At 39.4% G+C, this 14763-nt stretch overlaps 1 protein-coding gene across 8 annotated transcripts; it reads right to left on the bottom strand.

Moving 5' to 3' along the window:
* Window positions 1–486: 486 nt before the first annotated feature.
* On the bottom strand, window positions 487–14111 carry DNTTIP2 (deoxynucleotidyltransferase terminal interacting protein 2). 8 transcript variants are annotated; one of them, XM_052637063.1, is made up of 9 exons: window positions 14014–14111; window positions 11676–13143; window positions 11081–11603; window positions 9626–9764; window positions 6912–7007; window positions 5676–5840; window positions 4364–4473; window positions 2543–2661; window positions 487–729 (listed from the first exon to the last, which is right to left on the bottom strand). In XM_052637063.1, exons 1-8 carry the CDS (start codon window positions 14083–14085, stop codon window positions 2568–2570), a joined length of 2667 nt encoding a protein of 888 aa, XP_052493023.1. In that variant the 5' UTR covers window positions 14086–14111; the 3' UTR covers window positions 487–729; window positions 2543–2567. The 8 variants fall into 8 exon arrangements, with proteins under 8 accessions (XP_052493023.1, XP_052493026.1, XP_052493025.1 ...); XM_052637066.1 differs by having other exon boundaries at window positions 11081–11675; window positions 11748–13143; XM_052637065.1 differs by having other exon boundaries at window positions 11081–11747; window positions 11820–13143.
* Window positions 14112–14763: the final 652 nt, after the last annotated feature.

Raw genomic sequence — 14763 nt, 5'->3', positions numbered from 1 at the left:
AACAACAAAACCACCAAAACTAGCACTGTAGACTATCTTAATAAGTTGTCTTAAAAGCATTTCAGGTGTCTTTCAAGAGCTCCTTAAGGTATTCTGAAGGCTCTTCTTTCATTACACTGTATCAGCACTTAGTACACTTTTTAATGCTTTTCAGTTGAGAAGTCATGGTACTTCTGATAGTCATCAGCCTTCAAATAAATAGCTCCAGTAAGTGAACTGAGTTTAGCTGACATAAGCCAAAGACACTAAACCTGTTTCTCAATGGTGGTTTTGCTTAAAAAAATATCCATTATCCAAGTATAGATTTTTGTGGAAGCCCGAGGCACTAAGAGACTTCCTTCTCATCTTTACGTAGATATACTTTGATACTCTGTTTTGAAGATTTAAACTTGTGAAGATCGTATCTGAGATATGGCTATGCATCTTACCAGTTTTAATCCCTTAAAGTAAATGTTAATAAAGGTGACTTAAATTGATTTTCAGTTGAAGTATTTCAGTTTATTTCAGTATTTCACTGAATAAGGTATTTTACATTTGTTAATAACTCTCTACTTTGTTCCAAGTTATTTATGTGACTTAAATTCACAAATAAAGGGACTTCCCTGGTGATCCAATGGTGAAGGCTCCATGCTCCCATTGCAGTGGGTGCAGGTTTGAAACCTGGTCAGGCAGCTTCAGATTCTGTATAATTTGCAGTGCAGCCAAAAAAAAAAAAAAGACTGCAGTATCCTGGAAAAGACAGATTATTAGGTAAAAAACTAAGAAAATCTGAATAAAGTATAAACATTAAAAAAATACACACAAAATAAAGAATCAATGGAGACAAAAAAAGCATGTTACAATGTAACAGTAAGTAAACAACAGTGGACCCCTGAACAACACAGGTTTGAACTGGGTGGGTCCACTTACACATAGATTTTCCAATAAATCCATACTAACGTACTACAGGTTCTGCAGGAGTTGACCAGTTGGTTCGCAGATGTAGAACCGTGGGTATAGAGGGCCTACTTTAAGTTTTTGACTTTCAGCTGCTTGGGGCTCAGAGCCCCTCACCCCTTTGTTCAAGGGTCAGCTATCCTCAGAATACATTTTGTGAGCACCTCTAAGGTGGGTTAGCGAGGCTGACACCTAGGTTCAGTTCTCTTCCTTATCACTGCTTCCCAATCTAGAAAGCTCAAATGCTGCCCTGTGTGGGAAGGATTGGAGATTTCCAATTTTGTGTTCCCTGTAAATGCACTATAGTGTTCCAAATATCTGTCATAACTGCAGTTTTGAATACCAGATAATTCAACCTATTCTAGCATTCATAAGTCAGAAACCAGCATGCAAGTTACAAATAGATAAAAAGTTGACCCATCCCCTTGAGCCTGAGAAAAAACTGGGTAAATTCACAGTTGCACAGAGAAACACAATACAAAAGGGCCACCAGTTTTGAGTGTTCTAACACCCTAGTCGCATGAGTTGAAGAAACATTCCGCTAAGAATGTCTCCTTCTGGAAGAACGTGTATGGGGTAAATGCTTCTTGTTTTGATAGTTAATTCTCTCATATCAGGTCCTTAATGTAAAAACGTAGTACTCTTGAAAAAGCTGTACTATAAAAGAGAACAGATACAGATGCTTCCCTCACTCCGCCTATGTATGTCATTTAGTTTTATTACTAGGCTGCTTGTGATCCTAAGCAGTAAACACAAAATAGGAAGTTTCTTATTTACTGAAATCCCAAGAAAGCAGTATGGTAGAAAATAGAGGTCCTGTGTGAATAACGACATAAAGGAAGCAATAAGCCACCAGGAAGCATGAATAGAAATGACTAGTGTTCCTTGGGTGTCATGAGTTGCTTAGCCAGGATGCATATTTCTGCCACTGGAGACTTTACCTCCTGGCCAAGTTAAAATTATTTGAATACTATTCACTGGAACACATTGAATATGGATAAAAATCTAGATAAAAATCTATCTTACCTCCTGTTTCAGTTGCTAAGGAAAGAAAATAGCTCTCCTGCGTCTACCTTTAACCCAAACTTTCCAAGTAGTCTATCTTTTAAGTCCTTTTCATAGCTTCATTTAGTTCTTTGGTCATGTATTAACATACACATGCTCCAACACTTATAACATTTCTTTGATTTCAACTATGACTTTTACACTTGCAGCAAGATCTCTGTATCCCAGCTTTACCAGTTTTCTGGATTTGAATGTACAACTGACATAGGACATCATCTCCTATGTATATCTCTACATATTACGGTATTGCTTATGTAGCTTTGAAAATACTACTTTAAATTTTTTGAATGTTAGCAAACTTTGTATTTTCTAAATATTTTGATTGAGGTTCTTTTCCTTTTTGCCCTCCTCAAAGGGTCTAAACATGAGTGGATCTTTTGTAGATACACCTATTTTTATTCCGGGCGGCATGTGACAGATTCTTTCTCAAATCAACTTTTTAAAGAGAAATCCCCCCAACAGGGCCGGTCTATGTTACTTTATGTGATGGTCATGCTAATTTTTAATTTATCTTTAGTAAATAAATAAAGAGGAGATGTACAATTTTGTGATTTGCTTGGTGAATCTTAATTACGGAACTTCTTCTTCTTTCGAAACTTCTTTCCTGCTGCATTTGCTGCCTTTTCAGCCATTATCTCTGAGTACTTCCTTCGGTTATATCTAAAAAGAAAAACCAAACCTTTAAGTTCTAAAGTGTGACACACCAGACATTAGAAGTTAATGTAACTTTTTGGTGGTGTTTGGGGGGCAGAGGGGGTGGGGGTGATGGGCAGGTGCTTCTAAATTTTTTTCTTTTTGCATTTTCACTATCCAGCACACCTGTACCGAGTCCCATCATGAATAAGAAGCCACACTAGGCGCTGGAGACAGAGCAGTGAGCTAGCCAGCCGCAGTCCCTGTCCCCAGAGCTTGTAGTCTAGTAAGAAAACAGTGGCCATGGAAGAGGCAGGCTTTTGGAAACTTTCATTCAACCACTAGAGACCCATGCTGTAATTTCTGAGACTGCTATCATAAAGATTACAAAATGTAGGTCAATATATGAAGTAAGCCTCAATCACCTTGTACCTGACACCTCTGTGGGATAGAAAGACAGACTTAAGAGAGAGGAAAATGGGAGGAAATCTAACAGTTTGAACATGGGACTGAAGGGAGAAGGTGGTGTTAAGGACTTGCCCTAAGGGATGGAGGGCAATGCCATTCAGTCATGAGAAACAGGACACTGGGAGGGGACTAGACGGGAGACCCCAAGTTAGCTCTCAGAGGGGCTTGTGAGATACTCATTAGATGTTCCTGAGGCAGCAGCAGGTTATGTGGCTGTGGACCCAGAAGAGATCCACACTATACGTACATTTGAAAGTCAACAGTATATAGATTAATACAACTTTGTGGGGATGAGACTTCCAGGGAGAGAAATAAGCGAGAAAAGAGCATTGCTTATTTAGAAAAGTTTCACCATTACCCAGAATCATGAAAAAGTTATTACATAACACTTGAATTAAATTTGTCTTCCATGCCTATATATTAACCTAATTCTTAAAATCCCTGATGAATATTTTCACTTTTGCTATTAAACCAGTCTGGAAGTTCAGCAGAAGTTTCTATATGAGGCATGCTTTTAAACCTATGCTATACACATACCTGCTTCAAGGACATTTAAACATACTTAACTGCCCCCATCTTGGGGGGCTGGCGGGGGGGGCGGAAATCCAGCTGCATTCTCTAGCCGTGCCTCTCTCGTCTTGCTCACAATTATTTCTTCAATTCACTCTCAAGTACTGTCCAGTCTAGTTTCCTCCCCACCACTCCCCCAAAAACTCCTGACAAGGTTACTGTGACGTCCACATACTAAATTCAGAGGAAGATCTTAGTTCATAGCTCACTTGCATTCTCAGCAGCATTTATTCCTGTTAACCACTCCCTCTGGCTTCTACCCGCCTGTAATACTCTCTTTCCTTGACTTCTTCGACACTGCTCTCCTGGTTTTCCTCCTGCCTCCCTGACTTCTTTCCTGGTCTCCTTTGTGGGTTCCTCCTCTAGTCAGTCTCATTTCCTTCTAAAGCAGTGGTTCTGAATCAAGAATGCTTATGCACACTAGGGAACATCTGAAAAACGTTTGAAGACATTTTTGAGTGTCATGAATTGGGAGGGAGGGGAGTGCGCTACCAGCATCTAATGGGCAGACACCAGGGATGCTGTTAAAGAGCCTACAGTGTACAGTCCTCCCTAAGAATTATACCGCCCAGTATACCTAATAGTTCTGTTGAGAAACTGTGCTAAAGCATTTAAAAATTATCTTGAATTTAAAGTTTTTGCACATTCTAAAGGAAAACATATATTATAAAGTGAACATAAATTCCTTTACCTTCTGAACTCAGAATCAGCCAGCAGTTCCTCCACGATAGTTCTCTTCCTTTGTTTCTTGGGAAGTCGTGAATGGTAGAAGTCAGCAGGATTGTCAACAATGGTTCCAATCTATGAATGAATGGTTGAAATAAGTCATGTAATACCTGAAAGCCAAGCTGTTTTCATATCTCAGGGGAGCTCTAACAAAATTTATAGAAAGGAATGGAAAACACAGCTTATATTTTACAATATTAAAGTTAGTTTTGCCATTTCTTAAAAAAAATCACTTATTCAACCTGCACTGGGTCCTACTAGTGACATTTCTTCATTAAAATTTTTGAGTGAAACTAAAATTCCTTCTATGTAAGTGCTAGACTATAAATTCTTGATGAATAGTCTAAATAGAGGAAAAGTGGGACAGATAAAAATAACACCTTTTTAGTTTTCCAATTTAACAAGATTGATACACACATTCTATTATATACCTGTTAGATCTCCTAGGTTATCATAAATGCTGCCAGCTTAGAACTTTACTGAACACCTGGCATTTGTTCATACATTCAACCAAGTAAAATATACAATGTCTGCTATGTGCCAGGAACTGTGCCAGGGTTAGGGAAACAAAGAGTAACTGGTCCCTGCCAGTGAGTGGCCAGTTTTATAGAAGATCCAAAGGGACACGGCTAAAAATGAAAGCATAACCTAGTATTATGTTGAACAAAACACTCTAGATTCTCTGAAAACAAAGCGGCCAATTCTACCAAATGGAAGTAAAGAAGGTTTCACAAGGATGACATTTTCGCTTGGATCTGTATGGGTAAAATTTCACCAAGCAAACATGGCAGAGCCAAACACTAAAGTCAGAATGACTAGGTCATCGGTGCATATCCTGAGAAGGCTGAGCAGCTGAGTGTGCTGGAGCTTAGAGGGCTATGTGACCAAAATAAGGGTTAGCGAACTGGTGAGGGTGCAGATTGTGAAGGGCTACATCACAGGATAGAGATTCTATCCTACAGGTTATAAAGACTCATTGGTGGTATTACTGAATATCTTGATACCACTGAGGTGTATCATTAGTATATGGTACACCCATCTTACAGGTCCCATATTTAGAGAGCTCATCTGGAAACCTAGTTACCATTTGGAACACTGTCTTTCAATGAGGAAAGCCATTACAGGCTGATGGCTATCTGAACTGGGTTCTGGCCATTATTACATGGTCTGAGCAGATATACACTGTAAATACACATTTAAGAGGAAACAAGTCACTATAGTGTTTCCCAGACTAAAATCCTCAGAACATCACTACTATTATTCTGTTTGCTTCATACCTGGAAGTACTTAGGGAAGCCATCTCTATCATTTTTCTTGTAAAACCTTTTTGGGTCCATGCTAGCTCTCATCTTCAGTGCTTTGAGATCATTTTTCAGTTCATCTGTCAGTTCTGGCGCTTTCATACCAAACCATCCATCACCTGCTGTTTTTTGTCGCTCTTGCTGAAGTTCAAGATTTCAAAAACAATTAGAAAATTCTAATTTTTAATAAGTAGTGTATAACTACACCTCATTTCAATATTATGAAGAAAATTTCATGAATTAAAAACAAGTAAGGTTACTTTACAGGAATGTATGTATTAGTCTCCAGATACACCTTTCATAAAATGAATTAAATGACAAAAATCCATTTCTCTTGATACATTAGACACAGTACTATCAGTGTCATAAATGAAGACTCCTTAAAATTAATTTTGTATCTCAGTAAGAACTGCTAACTTGTTGGAAGAATAGCCAACAATGTCGATTTTTTATTGTCTGAGATATCCTACAAGATGTAAAGTATAAAAACATTCTTACTTCTGGAGCCTTTCTGTACACATTTAACATTTTTATTCAGTGACCCAGTTGTCTCCTAAGAGTTACCCTCTCCAACATGCCCAGAATTTGTGTTATTTCTAAAATTTAAAACCTTTCTATTTTTTGGAAAATTTACAGCAAGTTATTTGCTTAATTTCATTTTTTTGTTCATCAGCAAATATTAGTGTTTACTACCTGCCAGGGTGCTCTGGTCATATCAGTGACATTACTGGAGCACCATCCTCAAATTTCCTCGTGTACCATCCATAATTTCTTTATGCTTACTAGTTGAAATGGAAGTAGTCCCCTGTATTTTGCTCAAGAAATTCCTTGCTCCCATTTGGCAGACTAAATAGGCTGGTGTTTTTAGCTGGTTACATTACTTCAAGAGCCAGCAACAGAGTTCCCAGCCTTCTGTGAACAGTACCTATAAGCCACGACACTGTATGGTGTGGACAGTGACTGGCTGCCACTGTTTTTAATGAAGGGAAAAAAGATTGGATACATTGGTGTATCCAAATGCACCAATCGCTGCACTTTCACTTTGTGAAAATTTACATGAAATGTGTTTATGAAACCATATTTTATGGGCTCTTAGACATCTGTGGTAATTTTCTTTGGAAACATATTTTAATTGTACAACCATGTTAGACAAGCTGAATATATATATAATCAAACACATTAAATGCTCTAAGAAAGAATCACTGTACTTACTCTGCGTTTTTTCTGAAGTTTATATTTTGATTCACTATATGGTGGGACACAGTAGTTTTTTTCAAATTCAGGAGTAATGACAGTTTTCTGCAGAAGCTACAAATATATTAAACTGGTTTTAAAATAATGTCAAAATGTCAGTATTTTTTCAACATTTTTGCCTTAAAAAAAAACATCTCCCACACTGATGACTCCAGACACATTAACCTTCTTTATAGGCAGACATACTACTGCAAAGTTGTTCCTGTTCTTAAATCTACATATAAAAATAAAAATGCTTTAGGAGACAAATTGAAGGGTTATTTTAGGGTATCTGTAAAATTAATATTCATCTCAAATTTCTTTTTCTAATTTGAATTTGCACACATCAGACATACATTAATGTGTCCACTTGTATTTCATTGGTTTGCAACCAGCCACCTGCACCAACCAACTGGAAAACAAAGACAATAGAAACAATGCTACAGTGTTCTGGAACTTCCTGAAAGAACAAACAAACACACACCTGACTAGCCTAAGTTCTTTTGATGTTGACAAAACAGCTTTATGTGATCTGAGACCAGCTAGACTGCTGATAAGAACAGCAGTTATAGGTTTTGATTAAACAACACATGCTTTTAATGGTACACCAATTAAATCATGCCATCAAGCAAATCTGCTTTCTGTAACTCAACATATCAAAGATATTCTTTCAATGTCAATTCATGCAAAGATCAACTTCATTCATAGCTGTTAAGCACAATTTTTCTTGATACTTAGTTTAACAGTCTCCATTAAATTTTTTCCATTAAATATTATAAACATCATCTCTGAATACTTACTATTTCTGTAAAACAGATTCCAAAATGTGTCATTTAAATTTTGATAGGTACCACTAAATTGCCTTGAATCCAAGTAGCATAAACTCCTACCAGAAGTTAATCAGTACCTTTTTTTTTTAAACATAGCTAACACTGGTGATTATCTCTGTGTTTTGTCAGTGGTACCTCATGAATGTTTCCATTTGCTGCTGATCATCTTTTTGTGTGTTTTTTTTTAGCTGTGTATAAGTCTTCTGTGGAATGCCTGCATTTGTTTGGGAGTGGGGGGTGGTGTTCTTTTTCATTTTTATACAAGGTTGTGTTCTTATTAATTTGAAGAATTATATTCTGTATCTTAGTGGTATTAAACCCATGGCCTTTTACTTATCTTTGTTTAGATGTTTTTAATTGCGTAAGTTTAAAAACTTTATGCAGTCAAATCTGTTAATCTTTTCTGAAATGTCTTCTGCATTTTTTGATTACTTGCCTAGGGTAATTAAATACTGTCTTAATACTGTGTGTGTGACTAAAAGGAACTGCAGCCTCATTAGTCATTTCCCTAGAACAAGAGCTAAAGACAGTTCACAAAGCCGTTAGCCCGCAAAACAGTTCGCAGGAATGCAGCAAATATTAACTTGGTCAATAACATTTGTAATTATTAAATCCTCAATTCAAATTTAGGACTAGAAGTTGCTGGGTAGCACGGTAGTGGTCTAGACTTCCCTATCAGTCAGAGAAGAGTGCATGACATTTATTTTATAGGTTATTAAGAGCTGGTTGTGTATCAAGTACTACAGTAGGGTTTAGAGTGGTTCGCAACTGGCCATGTCTGAAGACATTCTGAGGTGGGGGGCATGAACTGGTAGAGATGGATGCTACTGGCACCGATGGGGTAGAGGCTGGGATGCTGCTAAACATTCTACAATGCACATGACATCTTCCCACAGCAAACATCAGCTTTGCTGAGGTTGAGAAATCCTGTTTTTTTCAGTGCTAAGAACACAGCCAGGGAGACAGAGCCAGATGAACAGAGGCACCTTGAAATGCTCTGGGGAACCACGCAAGGACTTAAACAGGAGAATATCATGGTCAGATGGTATCCTGTGTTTTTAGAATGAGAAATCTAGCAAGACCATTGTGGACAGCTTGAAGAGGAGGAGGCCAATGCAGTGGTCTAGATAAAAAGTAAAACAGATGTCACTAGTCAGTGACAGTGGGGTGGAAAGGAGGGAGCGGAATATTAGTAGAAAATATATAAGAAGCACTGTCCTTTAAGCTTAGTTACTGATAACAAAAGAGAAATAGATTTTGGTGTCATTAACCAGGATAAATAATACAAGAGGAGAAGCTGGTTCAGGCAAGGAAGAAGAAAAGGGCAATTAGTGAAGTCAAGTGCCTGAACACATCTGAATGAACAAAGAATAGGCACCTGAGTTTAAAGACCTGTGTAGGCTGCAAAATTAGAAAATACTACAGATTTAGGAGGAAGCCATTCAAGGTGGCAGCAGAAACTGAAGGCTTGTGTAAGATCACCTAACGTGTAATTTCCTTCTAAAAATATATGTACAATTTAATGTCTATGAGCACATATGCTTTTTCCTGGTGGGGTTAATGGGTACTCACAGCTTTCAGATTTTCAACAGAGTCCAAAGCAGTGAGGAACGAAAAATATAGCAAGAAAAAACAAAAACTCTGGGATCACAACTGGTGCTTGCCAGAAGAGGAATACTGACCCTACATTAGTTTTCAAATGTCACCTTTGGCTGGGATTTTATGATAAAAAAAGAAATGAGTCTCCTGCAAAGACAGAAAAAAGGAGCACAGTAGGCTAATGAGGTTTCACTGCAGGAAAACTAGTCTCTTACCAAGGACTAATCATTTCTAGAAGTGACTGGTGAGTTCTGTGCAGCTTACCTCATCTTTCCTTTTCTCTTTCATCTGTGTTAGGGTTCTCTTGTTCAACGGTAGCTTGTCTGCATTGAAATTAATATACAAACCACCCAGCTCCTTAATATTCAGTCCAGTATCTATGCTGCTGCTCGTCAACTTCAGACTGAAAGAGAAATGATCACTTTTAAGTGATTAAGAAATAATCTTTAGATCGTTTAGCAATTCAAAATGAAAACTGAGACTTTTCATTTAGAAGAAATTATAGGATAAATAATGAATTAAGCCCTTTGAGAGCACATCCAAATTTATTCCCCAAATTTTCTTAAAAGGGGATTAAGGCCATATTATATGTCAACAGACTTCATACAGGTATTTTACAAGGAAAGAATTACAGAAAAAAGGAAATACATCTGGCATTTAGCTCAACTTCCTATCTAGGTAGTAAATTAATAAATGTCCATATTTTTCCATGTCAAAAGCCAATGAGACAGACAAGGCCTTTTTCTCTGTACTTCTAAGTTATCCAAACTTGGAATTGTTTCCTGAGTATTTAAGGACATTTAGTAGTGCCTCTAAATCAGTGAATTTTAAACAATAGTGAGCATCTGTATTTTCCACCAGAGCTTATAAAAAAATGTAACTGTCATACCCTAGGATCCACCAAATCAGAATCTTCAGCAGTTGGCTTGGGCTTCTGCTGTATTTATGTAATTACTAAAGTCTTTTTTATAAGTACACTTATAAACACTTGGACTTAGTGTTAGTTTCTTCCCTAATTATTCATATAAACTGAGCAGTTTAAAGTTTCCATAAACAACCTCTATTCAATTACAGTGCCTTGGCAGTGATTCTCAACCCTGAGTGTATGTTACAATTATCTTGGGGAAAGGGTATGGCTTGTAAAAAAAAAAAATCAGTCCACCTGAGACTAGTCTTGGAGATTTCACTGGTTTAGGGTGAAGACTGGGCATCTGTTAATGTACAGTTCCTTAACCAAGGATACCTGTATTTTCAGTGGATACACTGCCACCAAAGGCCTGTGCCTGGGAAAAACAAATTTGGAAAACAGAAAAACTAAAGAAACCGCCTCCAAAGAGTGCTCTTTAATGCCAGTAGATGGGATTATAGGTTACTATTTTTCTCAGTTTTCCTCTATTTTTCATTTTCTCTACAATCAACATGCATAAAAAAGCCAAGTTACCTTCCTTCCCTTTTGTATGTTGCTCTTAATAATCATGCAAGAAAATCGTAACATCATTTTTAATACACCATCAAATGGAGTACTTTTAGCTCTCACCAGTGGGAAAAATATGACTAACAAAGGCACCCACATAAACAAGGGAAACCCCGACAGATAAAGAACCCAAAGCAGTAATTTTTTTTCAGTTCCTATGGTTTGTAATACTTCTATGGTAAATTATTGCCACTTGAAGCATGTATCAAAAGTTTACTTTAAAAAAATAAAAAGATAAAACTTACAGTTTAGATTTTGTGTTACTTAGCAAGTTGTCTTCATCACTAAACTCATTATCTTTATTTCTGTCATGGTCTGATAGTTCTTCTTCACTTTCTTCCTCTTCTTCCTCTTCCTCCTCCTCCTCCTCAATGGCAACCTCACCTGCCTTGTCTTCTTCATCCAAGTAAAAATTTTTATCAGCACTCAATCCGGGAGTAGTGTCAATCACAAACAATGCATTGTCACGTGACAGATTTTCTGAGTCTCCATTTAGGGACTCTTTGTTACCGTTATTTTCAACAAAACACACAGTGTCCTCTTCATTCTCACTGTGTTCAGACTGCTGGCTTTCATCACTGCTGAGAACTAACAAAACAGAATCATCTTTATCCTGAGTTGTACTGAACTCAAGATTACTTGGTTTGGTATCACTCTCAGAATCTACCTCCTTTTCTTTGCTCATGTCTTCACTAACACCTATAACTGTGCACTCTTCAGCATCGCTCTCACAATCTACCTCTTCTTTGCTCATGTCTTCACTAACACCTATAACTGTGCACTCTTCAGCATCGCTCTCAGAATCTACCTCCTTTTCTTTGCTCATGTCTTCACTAACACCTATAACTGTGCACTCTTCAGCATCGCTCTCAGAATCTGCCTCCTTTTCTTTGCTCATGTCTTCACTAACACCTATAACTGTGCACTCTTCAGCATCGCTCTCAGAATCTACCTCCTTTTCTTTGCTCATGTCTTCACTAACACCTATAACTGTGCACTCTTCAGCATCGCTCTCACAATCTACCTCTTCTTTGCTCATGTCTTCACTAACACCTATAACTGTGCACTCTTCAGCATCGCTCTCAGAATCTGCCTCCTTTTCTTTGCTCATGTCTTCACTAACACCTATAACTGTGCACTCTTCAGCATCACTATCACTATCATCATCATCACCAGGTTCTGAATAGTCACTTGTTTTTATGGCATTCTTTCTCTCTTCATTCCATCTGTCCATTTCCACAACTGCAAATGTTTGAGCCAACGATTTCATCACAGCCTCACAGTTCAGAGTTGAAGATTCTGATGTGGTTTTGTCACTTTCAGGGGTTGAATGCCTTTGAGAAACTAACTGCTGGAGGCCAGTAACCTGAAGTTCAGAAAGATTCTTCAACTGAGAGCTCTTCTCATTACCTTCTTTTCCCCCATCTATTATTTTTTTGGCTTCTTCATCTAAACTTTTACAATTCTGCTTTATTTCTTTGAGAGGTGAAATACTGTCCTGCTTTTCCTCTCTTATGGTAAAATTTTGGGTTTTTTTAACGGCTAGTTTTTTTCCTGAAATTCCAAAGAAGGAATCATCATCAGGGTCATTACAAATTTCATTATTAGAGAAATTTGGCTTATTTATCTGAGAAAGTGATCTTGCTAGTAAACGGGAAGTTCGTCTGTTAACTGAATCCTCTAAATTCACAGGTGTATGTATGATTTCCTTCTCATTTTCTAGTACAATCTTAGTATCATTCTCCTCAGTTTGTGCCTGTAATTTCCTTTGCATACTCCTTGTTGTTCTCCTAGTTGCAATTCCAGAAAATGAAATGTCTGAGCATGATGACTCAGCATCAGAAATAACTTCCACATGGGATTCTTGCTTTGGCTCTCTTTGGGATTTAGCCTTACTTCTTCTGGTTGTTGTTTCTGTGGGAGGCATAATTCTAGAAATACCTGAAACATGTGAGTCTGCTTCAGAGACGACTTCTTCAGTATGAGACTCACTTACCCGAGTTATTTTCAGCCTTTTCCTTACACTAGAAACTGGGGTGCCTGCAACTAAGATCTGTCTTCTCCTAGTTACTCTGAAAACAGGATCCTGGACCTCAGACACAGAAGAACAATCTGACTCTGCTTCAGAAATCTCGCCATTTGTCGAAGGTTTGTTCATTTCTGGTAATGAGCCTGTAGTTACACTCTTCCTGGTTTTAGGAGCTGGACTTCGTTCTGGAGCGGTCTGTGATTCAGCTGTATTTTGGTTATCAGGTGAAGACCCCTTCCTGCCTTTTGAGTGCACTTGAAGTCTTGTGACAGCAGAATTCTGTAAGCCAAATACACTGTAATTTAGGTAGGGCTGGGAAAAGGGCAAAGTGAATGAGTCACTCCCTTCAAAAGCAAATTTTAAGGGGGCACTGGAAAAACTCAGTAAAGAAAACTAACGTAAAACAGTAACTACCATCACCAACCACAATTAAAAAAATCAATAGCTAGATACTGGATCTGACTTCGCATTTGCAGGCCCTGCCTCACTAGCGTCACCTCAGTCCTGACTTTAGGAAACAAATAACTGCAAATAAAAATCTTCCTCACGCAAGGTCACAAATGCCTGGTGGACCTACATTCCGACACACATACAGGCAAAGAACAAAGAAGCCAACGATGTGTTCAGGAAAACAGGCCAATGAAATCGGTCGCTGTCCTTACTTTTCATATCTACGGGGACTAATACTCCCTTCCCTTCATCGCAGCATCAGAGGCAGCAGACAATTAGTACCACTGAATTACGAGGTGACGTCACCGCAGTCCTCTCCCCTCCAGAAGGAAGTGCTCTCGGGGCACAGTCTTCCCACGTGAAGACGGTGCCTTTTCCAATCCACGCTTGGCGGCCGAAATTAATCCTCCAATAGCAATAAGGTTAAAAAACGAGCAGTTCATCTGCATTACGGAACTGACCTACGCAAATCAAGGTACCTAATCTATTACCTGCCGAGCATTACCTTAAAAGATCCTAATGTGGTCTTTAGAAGCTACAGGCTTAGAGAAGAGCCTGGTACGCAGAAGCGCGCCGCCAATTCTGGCTTTTCTGCCGTTCCTTCCCCAGGCTCCACGGGACCCCTGCACCGCCCACCTTCTTCAGCACCGTTCTGCGAAGCAGTTAGAAGAAATGAGGGAGACTTTCGAGTTTTCCTACCTTCTGCTGCAAGCTTTCAACTGACGTGGCTTGGTTCCCGGCCCGAGGCCGCGCAGACCTAGTAACCACCATCTTCCAGGCGTGCGGCCCCCGCAGCCTCCCTCTGTTCCCGCGCCCCGGAAGTACGTCAGAGATGCGCCTACTCGCGTTTCCCGCGAGAATCTCGGAACTCAAGAGAATCTCGTGCCGCCTCGGCCACCAGACCTAGGTCTAGGCAGTCCGAGCCGAAGGGCTAGGGTTTGAGAGTTCAGTACAGTGCGGGACCGGAGAAGGCGATGGCACCCCGCTCCAGTATTCTTGCTTGGAAAATCCCATGGATGGAGGAGCCTGGTGGGCTGCAGTCCATGGGATCGCGAAGTCGGACACGACTGAGCAACTTCACTTTCGCTTTTCACTCTCATGCATTGGAGAAGGAAATGGCAACCCACTCCGGTGTTCTTGCTTGGAGAATCCCAGGGACGGGGGAGCCTGGTGGGCTGCCATCTATGGGGTCGCACAGAGTTGGACACGACTAAAGCGACTTAGCAGCAGCAACAGTGCGGGGCTTCCCTGGTGGCTCAGACGGTGAAGGGTCTACCTGCAATGCGGGAGACCTGGGTTCAATCCCTGGGTCGGGAAGATCTCCTGGAGAAGAAAAGGGCAACCCACTCCAGTATCCTTGTCTGGAAAATCCCATGGACGGAGGAACCTGGTAGGCTACAGTCCGTGGGGTCGCAAAGAGTCGGACACGACTGAGCGACTTCACTCACT

The sequence above is a fragment of the Budorcas taxicolor genome, chromosome 3 (genome assembly GCF_023091745.1).
Source record: "Budorcas taxicolor isolate Tak-1 chromosome 3, Takin1.1, whole genome shotgun sequence".
Lineage (NCBI taxonomy): Eukaryota > Metazoa > Chordata > Mammalia > Artiodactyla > Bovidae > Budorcas > Budorcas taxicolor.
Note: the sequence above shows the minus strand (reverse complement) of the source record. Positions and strands in the feature narration are given on the sequence as shown.